The sequence below is a fragment of the Crocodylus porosus genome, unplaced genomic scaffold (genome assembly GCF_001723895.1).
Source record: "Crocodylus porosus isolate Cpor-Errol unplaced genomic scaffold, CroPor_comp1, whole genome shotgun sequence".
Classification (NCBI taxonomy): domain Eukaryota; kingdom Metazoa; phylum Chordata; order Crocodylia; family Crocodylidae; genus Crocodylus; species Crocodylus porosus.
Window position 1 is genome coordinate 62,600,530 of NW_017728909.1, and position 10,471 is coordinate 62,611,000.

The 10,471-nt window shown below is 37.0% G+C and overlaps 1 protein-coding gene across 5 annotated transcripts in view; it reads right to left on the minus strand.

Moving 5' to 3' along the window:
- The window catches only part of KIAA0825 (KIAA0825 ortholog), a 373,307-nt gene that overhangs the window by 200,974 nt on the left and 161,862 nt on the right, over window positions 1–10,471 (minus strand). For all 5 annotated transcript variants that reach the window (XM_019532383.1, XM_019532382.1, XM_019532379.1 and 2 more), the window contains 3 exons: window positions 9,436–9,669; window positions 7,785–8,193; window positions 3,732–3,891 (listed from right to left, as the gene is read on the minus strand). In XM_019532383.1, coding sequence (XP_019387928.1) covers window positions 3,732–3,891; window positions 7,785–8,193; window positions 9,436–9,669 — 803 coding nt within the window. The remainder of the gene's footprint in view (window positions 1–3,731; window positions 3,892–7,784; window positions 8,194–9,435; window positions 9,670–10,471) is intronic.

The following is a 10,471-nucleotide window of genomic DNA, read 5'->3' on the forward strand; positions in this document are numbered from 1 at the left end:
TCCACTGTTGGAACGCAAGGGCTGGCTCTGGAACCTCGTGAACCAACGGACACCCTATAGATTAAGAGACACTAACAACTTACTCTAAGTCGTCTACTTGTGCCAACTCGGTGAACCTCGAGGGCGGCTAAGAGCTACCTCAATTCCGCCCCACAAGCCACGCGCTCGCACAACTCCGCAAAGCCCGCGGCTCCTCTAAGCAGTGCCGGAGCTGCTAGCCCGGCATTTCGCCACAGTACAGTGCTAGGAACTGAAGTACACCTTGAAGAGTGGCTTGGGGAAGTATGCTCATTAAAAGACACAAAAGTTCTGACAGCCCCAGAACACCGAATTCATGGGAACCCAGAAGCAGAAACCTAGGCAGCCTCTTCCATACTCGGACATACACACACACATACAAGGGCACCCCTAGGTCAGGTTACCACCACACAGATTTTGGTTAAGTGCAGGAATAGTCTTTACTGAACTCAAAGTGAGTTAGAAGGGGTATCAGAAGAGAGAGCTGCAACTGCAGGCAATTGATGTCTTCTTTTTTTGGTGTTCAGCCAATCCAGGGCCAGGTACTGATATTACACATAAACCAGTCTCAGAGATCGGAAATGATCTAAACCCATAACCGTACAGACATTTGATGAATATAGACTGGTCTAAAAATGGCAGAACCAAGTCTAAGATAGATCTGATTCACTGTGCACTCAAATCTAATCGATTTAGGTTAGACCAGTGAATCGAACTTCCGTACCAGATCCCCTACTGCTTCAAGTTAGATTGCTGTCTTCCAGCATCCCAGTCTCCTTTGCAGTCCCCCACAACCACTCCACAGAGAGGTGCACTAGTACTTGGCCCACATTTGGTTGTTTTGGCTGAGTGCCCAGCAGGCCCCACCCCTGAGCTCTCCCAGAGCCAAGCCAACACAGACCCTCTCCTTAGCCCTGTTTCCTGCCTTCAGCCATCTGACAGCCGCAGGCAGGCAGGGGGAGTGGGGAAGGGAGTTATTTGTATCCACTGCATGAGTCCTGGGACCTGGGCACCCACATCCCCAGGCCGTAACATCACACCCTGTCATGAAGCACCTCAGGGTGTACACACACACCAGAAAGTGAGCCCAGGAGAATCCTCGCACTTGGGCACACTCCCCACAGAGTCCCACCCTAGCTCCTGCATACCCAGCCAAGGAACCTCATGTCCCCATGCTCAGGCACAGCTACACAGAGCCTGAACCTAGTGCTTAGTGTACTCGTTTGTGAGGAGGCAGATTTACATCTAAGCTGTCAATCTGCTTTTTTCCCACATCCTATATGAATCCCTAGTATTTGAAATTGGAAAATGGTAATTTTATACTGCAACATGTTTCATGGGAATATGGCAGTTTCGATTAAACTTCTGTCAGTGCTAGGTTGGATTTTGTGTTATATATCAGAGAGGTAGAAACTGAGAGGGGGAAAGATAACCACAATAAACACAGTTGGAACATTCATCTAGGACACGGGCAAGCCAGTTTTAAGATTCTGCTTTATCAGGTTCTCCCTGACTTGGATCTCTTGTTGGACCTGTCCCAATCCCACTTGGCATTAAAAAAAAATAAGGATGTGAATTAGATAAGGATTTGAACATGGGTTTCTCCATCTAAAGGTAGTTCCCTAATCACCTGGCCAAAGAAAGTTTCTCTCAGTATGGCCCAAAGAATATTAAATTATTTTGACAAGTGAAACAACAAGAAAGAATTAAACAGTTCTTCAGAACAGCCAATGCATTAGAATATCCACTCCAGTCCCACTTATATACTACAGCAGAAAACACCTGATCAAAAAATAGAAAAGAAAAAGAAAACCTAGAACATACTACAGGAAGAGAGCAGGAGAGACAAGAGCACCACTAAGGGTTTGGCCAATTCAGCAGAAGGAAATTTGCTAGCTAAAATCTATTCAGAAGTGGAAAATGGACAAAGTAGACCCTACAAAATAAGACAAAAAAATAATCCCAATAATCCTTAGCAATCTAACCTGAACAAAAATTCCTTCTTGACCTCAAATTTGGTGACAGTTTCATCCTTGGAAACTTTCCAGTACAATTAGGGGCACCAGCCCATTACAGCCTATTACCCATCTCTAGTTATAGATAATGCCCAAGGCTTTAGAGAAGGTACATGTGAGATGGAGGGAAAGGGAGCAGAAACAAACATGCATTCAAGGGGGAAAACAATTCTGGCCCCTAAAGGTGACCAACAGAAGCCCTGACATTTCTCTTGAGTTTGACCCCAATTATGACAAAATTTAAATAGAGATGGCATGACTTCTCTGTGAGTGTATATATCTTTATAGAGGCAAGGATTGCCAAGCCTGTGCAAGAAACATAACATCATCCCAAGGGAACTCATCATCTGCCACCCTCTAGCTAACACACAACTTTATATATGCAATACAACTATGCAGGAGAACTTTGGAAAAACTAAGAAACCATCTTCTTTACCTAAGCTACTCCAAAAGGGATCCACTTAAACAGGATGTACTTATACTATAAACTAAGAGACATTAACCTGGAGACATACCTGACGCCTGCCTCTTGTATAACTCCTGGACAAATCATGGCTACAACGTCACCCCAACACTACCATTTATATTTACAGACACGAGCATACATACTTTATTAGGGAGATTTCAAGGAAAGGAATAAAAATGAGTTCCTAAATCTATACTATTTTGGCACCCAAACAGCTGATTTGATTTTCAGAAGTGTGAAGTATCCAATCACTACTATTAATAAAAATGGATTTTTAAATCTATTAAATGGATTTATAAATCTGTGTGTGGGTGTATACATATATCTACACACACACACCCCTGTTCCTTTAGGATTTTTAGATTTTTAAATTCTTGGCCTATGCCATATTTACAAAATCATTCACACCATTAATCATATACACAAACACACACACATACATAATACACATATATACACACACATACACATATGTAATATCATGAACAACTATATACGTGTTTGAATATCTTCAAATAAAATATTAATTCTTTTTTTTTTCAAGAAGGAACATTCAGCTGTGTTTATCTGTATTACCATATAATTAAATATTAATGGTTATTTCAATTTATACTGCTCATGAAGATGAAAACTAAAGTACAATCCTTTCTATAGTCTAGGACCATTCAGTGCAGACAATGTCAGATTTTTTTTACCTTGTCTAGATTCCACACAGCTAAATAAATCTGAATCCATTTCCAAATGGTTAGTATAAATGCTCTTATATAATTTTGACTATAGTTTAACTAACAGGGTTATATAGATTAAACCAGACTTTCATCACAATGTATTTATCTTGCCATTACAAATGTGTTCTTAGAATCAGAGGCATTGATTTACTACATATTTAATTCTACTTCCTTTTAAGTTATTTTTCAATAGCCTGCTGATTTTCTTACTATGTTCTAACTCTTAAAATATATCTATGGTCTATACAATATAAATCTGAGGCAAGTTTATGAGCCATATACTGTTTAAGTACATAAATAAAATCCACATTGCTTCCTGTTAAGTAATCTTTCTACACAAATGCAGAAAAGCCTAAACTGAATAGATTCTATTACAATGCAATATTGAGTTTGGTATTGACTTTAAGAAGCATTATCACCTCCTTGACTAACCCTTAGCTGCCAGCAGACGCTGCCTCAGGCCAGTACACACCTAATTGCTCGGTAAAAAGGCCGTTTCCCTACCTCATTGAGCCGGATGATGTGATAAATTTGCCTCAGGTATTCGCTGCCACCTGGTTTGTGGCAGATATCCAGGACCATCATGTTTATTTTCTGCTCAGTCAATTCCAGTGCAATACTTCCCTCCTCTAACACTGCAGCTTCCTCTACAGCAATAAAGGCACTAGAATAAAGCAAGCAAGCATACAAATATTATTAATGTAAATAAAAATATTGCTAAAAGTCATAATATTAATAAATACGTCAACATGAGTCAGTAAGTAATAACATTTGCAAAGATATGGTCTAGGCAAAAACAGTGCTGTTCAGATGCATTTCTTAAATTTTATATGAAATTATGCTAAGCACTTAAAGACATTAAAATAATAAGCATTCCTTAATTCCTAATTTTAATTATGTTTAAAATTAATACAATTGTTGAAATTACAGTAATCCAAGAGATGACAAAATGAAACAGTCCTTTTTTCTAGAGCTTATAAGAAACAAATATTTTTTCTTGTATCATTAAACAGTATCTTTCCTAGCATTAACATTTAACCTTTTTTACATATTTCTTTGCCTGCTCTAGAACATAAAAAATGACTAAATAAAGTGTCCCAAAGGAAGCTATTATATTAGTAATTGGTTAAAAAAATTAAATCTTAAGTATTTAGGTGCCTAACTCTTGTTGAGACTGATGAAAGTTAAAGACCTGTATGTTTGAAAAATCCTGTCCCAAAAGTAATGTTTATGGCTATTATTGTCATATTTCATCTTATAAAAATCATAAACTAACAATTACATTGAATCAGCAGGAATAACTACTTATGCTGGCAAAATGTTTGAGAAACATTGCTGAAATACATTCTTCTAAATTGAAAACACCACTTAAATCAGAATTCCTTTAAATATCTGGGTCTGTAGCACAAATGTAACTTGGCACCCAGATATCACAGCAATGGACACATTAGAACTTGAGAGACTAATAACCCATAACATGTTTTCTATATATATTACTGTATTCATAGTAAGATCTACAAAATAAGCATTCTGAATAGAAGCTAAGGTTTTCATTGTTTATGGTTCTGAATAAAATTTACTATAGTTCATTCAGCTGTTTGTTACAGTTTACTTTTGAAAATGTGCCATAAATACAAAATTAGTTCTGCTGAAAGTTGCTGTTGACTTAAAGGCTACACAGCTGCTGGATGTTAAAGTTGATATTGGTTCCACATGTAGTTTCAAAACTTTCTACAGAGTAAATAGCTCAAAATTAAAAATTATAATTCTGTTCTTAGCTGAACAGAAGTAAAGGGTTATGTTATTATGGTATATTTTATAGAAAAGCTTCAAAATAAATAGATCTTTAAAACTGAAGCATATTTAAGGCTGATTTTTTGATGCTGTGTATAGATACAAACTGAATTTCTTGTCAGGCTTCCTAGAGGTTGACATTGAAAAAGCTGAGGCCTTCTGACAAAGGAGTGTATCAGTGTCAGCACCCAAATTGTATCCTTTCCTGTCCATCACTGTGCAGGTGAAGCAGATGATTGGATTCAGTCAGTGCTATGATTAATGAGTTCCTCTCTGGATTTGGGACTGCCTATCAATCATGTCATTAGGAAGAATGTACCCTGAAAGAGGCAGACCTCAGCCAAGGAAAAACTGCATTCATCTTAATCTGTATATGCACCCAGTCAGCCAAGTCAGGGTCACCATGATGAAAAACAATAATCTTCAACTCGACAAATTACTTTGCAAAGACGGACATTTCTTTACTTTTTTTGGGCTGTGTGTTCTCAAGAATATAACTTGACTGTTTACAGCTCGGGTGTTACTACAAAGTGAAGGTTATTTTAATGAATAGTAATGCTTTCAGGCAGTATACAAGACAGGTAATGCATACAGCTGCCACTTTCTCCACTGCAGGGTTTTTGGGGGTTTTTTTTAATTTCCATAAAGGCAAAGTTAAATTTGTGTTCAACAACTGGAAAAAATCTACCCAAGGTTTTCCATTTTATTTATTTATTTTTATTACTGCCAAGATGTAAACTTGAGAAGAACTATGATAATTTAATGTAAAAACATTACACATTTCTGCTTACAAAAATATTATACATTTCTAATATATGATGCATTTCTAACTTGTGAACAACAGAAAAAATGAGTTAGGTATTTCATTATAATACATGCTGATAAATATTCATCTAGGCACAACAAATGTTTTATACACATGCACCTGCAAGTGTAAATATAAGTACGCATACTAGGGGTGTGCAAAACAGGCCCTATTCAATTCTGATTCAGATTCAACCTGAATCAGGGACACTGCTTCAATTCATTGATTTGGATCACTGTCCCCAATTCAATTTGGACGAATCCAAATCTTAAGATTCAATGCTGATTCAGAGAATCAGCAATTCGGACACAGACACAGCTTTAAATATTTTTTCTACATATCTCAAGGTACCAGGTGCAGCTCATGAATGCTGCAATGCTGGGGTGGAAGGAGTATCCCACAGGAGTGTGGGGGGGCCCCCGCATGCTTGTCGGTGAACCCAGAAGTACTTCTGCTCCACTTCTGGGTCCGCCAGGGAGTGCGTGGTGGGGGGCACTGCGCCCCCAGCTCAGCAATTGACTGCAAGGGGACCTCAGGTGTCCCCTCAGATGCAGGAGGCACCAGTTGCCGAGCCAGGGAGGGTGGAGGAGGGGCGCCCAGCACTCTCTCTGGTGCACCCAGAAGTGAACCGGAAGTGCCTCTGGTCCACTTCCGGGTCTGCTGCCGAGTGTGCTGGGGAGCCCCCCATGATTCTGTGGGACACTCCATGTGCCCCAGCATTGTAGCAGTCACAAGATGCCTATACATTTTTGAGGGCTATGACAAAGGTTCAGGTGATAACTAGGATTTCTATTGCTTTAAAAAGGGTTTATAATCTTAGTCACTATATTATAATACTATTCCAGTAGATAGTAATGTATATTTTTAAAGACTATTTTGCCTTATGAAGAGTCCCATGGATGACATCTGGCTTTAATCTCTTAATCACTGGATTAGAGTCTGTAAATTAGTATTAAATGCAAATGCTAAGATTATGAAGGTCAATGTCAATAAGCATTTGTGTGATACTCACTGCTTATTGCTACTCTTGCCAACTGAATACCTCTAGAAAAAAATGTTGTACCTCAGACTGCTTCATGAAAGCTTTCTCATTTAAATGGGTAACTCAAACCTAGAATTACAACATTGTTTATATGGATTATTACTAGTGGGAAATTAATGGCGCTGACCTTGGCGAGCATGCATGAAAAGACAAACAACCTTACTTTCAGTAGTCAACAAGTTTATTTACCAATCTGTGCAACTCCCATAAATGAATACTAGAAAGCAAATGAACAATATTTTTAATAATGATACATAGTATCAAAATTAGACTTTTTTCTTGAAGAATCTAATTATGGATAAATGAGAGCTATAAACACATTTATACCATTCAATCACTTGAAAAACCATTGTAAAGCACAAAAACACTTGGACCTTAATAACAAATCTGCATGAAGGTTGATATTTGCCTCATAAAGAAACGGTTGGGTGCATGTCCCGTCTGTTCTGATATGCCCCACTTGCCCTCAGGGTTTGTTATGTTATAAAATGAAATATGCTTACTTTTTTAATCAAATAACAACACAGAAAGCCTTTTATAGCCACTAAGTCCTTCTTAATTTAATCGCCATAGCAGAATCCATTTACAAACTTATTATGTGCCTTGCAGTTACTCTACCTGTTCACACAAAGTAGAGATGAAACTGTGTTCATTTTTCAATCAGTATAAAAATCACAACTCTCTGAGTACTAGGAGTAAACTTGCCCAGTGCCACACCTATGGTTTATATTTGCAGTATGCAACTGTTTTCCAGCAATAGTTTATCATCAATATACCAAACACAGAGAACTCATCTAAATTAGAGCATACAAAACCACTGTTCATCTGAAAGCAGTCCATTTACTTCTCTTTTGAACATTTGCAAACAGATCTTTAAAATAAAAAGCATCACCTGTAAATATTAAGTTATTCTTACCAGTCAATGCTCAATTTTCTTGCTTTCAGCAACTGACTTTCTATCCAATTTGGTCTTTGTTGTTGAATGTTCAATATAACCTTCTGGGTCGTTTGTTCAGGAGTACTTTTCTGTTTTCCTATAATACTTTCCAAACATGCACAAACTAAACTGAGTTTCTCTTTGCTCCATCTGTCAAGTGTTGCACCTGTTAAAAGTTCTGCAGTGTTTCCATCCTCAAATATCTGACATATAATTACAATCAAGTTCCAGACAAGCAGACCAGCTTTCTTCAATTCAACAAAGTTTTGTGACATTTTTCTCCCAGCCAGAAAAAAGAAGTACTTAATTGGGGGAGGCAAACATGCAATCACTGTAGGTAACTTGCTGATTACAATAGATACTGCCTGAGCTGCAAGCCTTGTGAAGCCTTAAAAAGAGAAAAAAAAGAAAAGGAGATATGATTAATATTCTGGTTCTACTACAGTTCAGTTATGACTGTACAGGATAACTCCTAACTTTATTTTGTGTTGAAAATGGCTGAGAAGATTTACTCAACAATGTAGCTAGAAATCTACTGTACTTTACTGAATATTAATCTTCAAAATGAATTGAGATATCGCAGATTGAATTGAAAATAGCAAACCAAGAAAATTAAGATCTAAGGTTGCTATTTCATTTATAATTAGTCCTGCTATGTTCAGTTATTATAGTACAACTGATAGAGGTGTTTGTTCATTGTTCTGACTGATTTGAAATTAAATAGTACACAAGGTTGACATTAAAATTGCTGTATATTTTTTGTTTTAATCTGTACTGCAGGGAAATATGTTAAATCTCTCAGGAGTACTGCAGTCTACTCATAATGTTTTGGTTATTTCTCCAACCCCCACCTTCTTAAATCACACAAAACTACCCTGTTCCCATAACACCAATTGTTCTAGAGTTTCCATAATATAGGCAAAATGTATATTGGTACAAGTAACCTGGACCACTCAGGTTGCTTTATGTGGCCAGTATATTGTGAAGTGGTGGTAGAGAATCATAGAATAATGCCATGATTCTGCTGCTAAGCAATTTCTGAAGAATGGCTTGCAAGATCTAAGATTTTAAAGACATGGTTGCTTAGCCACAGGTGATCACAAAAAGATCCATGAAATCATCTTTACTCTTCAGCATCTTTAAAAATATTGACTACTATGTATATCTATATTAATAATCTGTATGCTAATTTTAATGCTATGCAACTATACATTTTTATAGACTAAAGTTTCAGTAAACAATGTACTCATAATATATATAAATTAAAACACTGCTGATTAAAAATGTGATAATTAGGAGATCTGAAGTTACAAACTCCATTGGTTCACAGCATTTTCAACTGGTCAAGAAGCAAAATCTTGAACATGGTTTTATATTTTTCTGTAATTATAAGAAATAACTAGAGTTTTTTTAAAAGCCTATGTGTACAAGGTTGAAAGCATCAAGAAAATGTACCAAAATGTAATATCAACAATTTAATTAATACTTTTCAGAAAAAGATAGGAAACTACCTTGAGAACAACTATATTTGTTGTCAAGCCATACAACTCAGCTATAATTCTTGTGTTGATGTTCCCATTAAACAGATAACAAGCTCTTATGACAGTTTTATATAACATATGTAACCTACACTTCCCAGATTCTTTTTTCTTCAGTTGTTTAGGTGTATATTTCCATTCCTTTGGAATTGTCTTCAGCAGACTTTCAGGTACTATATGTTTATGCTGACAGGTTCCATAGTTCTCTGTTGCTTCCCATGATTGCATCAAAGAAATTATCTGCTTCACTATACCCTTGACCGAATTAATCAAAGTCAGCTTCAAGCATCTGATAACCTCTGGCTCTGATTCACCACAACTTGAAACTTCAGAGAAAAGAAAAACATTATACATTCAATACGCATACAGCCATTTGTGCATGTTTGGTTATTTCAGAAAGAAATATTTTAAAACCCTGGTGAAAAGAAATGTAAAAACATTATTGCTCATAACAACTTCTTTACAGTTATCATCCTGTAACAAATTAGAAAAACATTACAAGGCAAAATAGGCCTGTATGACTTAATATTATACTGGAGAGTGTATTTAGTATCATTTGTTTCTCCTTTTTTCATTGTTCTTAGTAACTTGAAGCTCAAAACTGAACTGATACTGCCCATTTTCTTGTTCGGTACACTTTTAGCTTATTTGCCATTAATGGAGCAATCTGATGTGGCTGCTTTCATTTAATTTCTTGCCTCCACACCTCAATCATCAACAACATCAACATAATACTAAAAATAGCATTTAGAAAATAGTATGGATTGTCAATGCTTAATTACAAAGGAACAGAAAGAAAAAGAATGGAGTTTTTCCACAACAAAAGGATCAGTATAAAAAATTGAAGTCTCACAAGAGAACGACTTGACATAACTTCTCATAGATTTCATAGACATTAGGGCTGGAAGGGACCTCAGAAGATCATCAAGTCCAGCCCCCCGCCCAAAGGGCAGGAAGTAAGCTGGGGTCATAGGAACCCACCAAGATAAGCATCCAATTTGTTCTTGAAGGTGTTCAATGTAGGTGCTTGAACCACCTCCAATGGCAAGCTGTTCCAGACCTTCGGAGCTCGGACAGTAAAGAAATTCTTCCTTATGTCCAGCCTGAAACGGTCTCACAGTAGTTTAT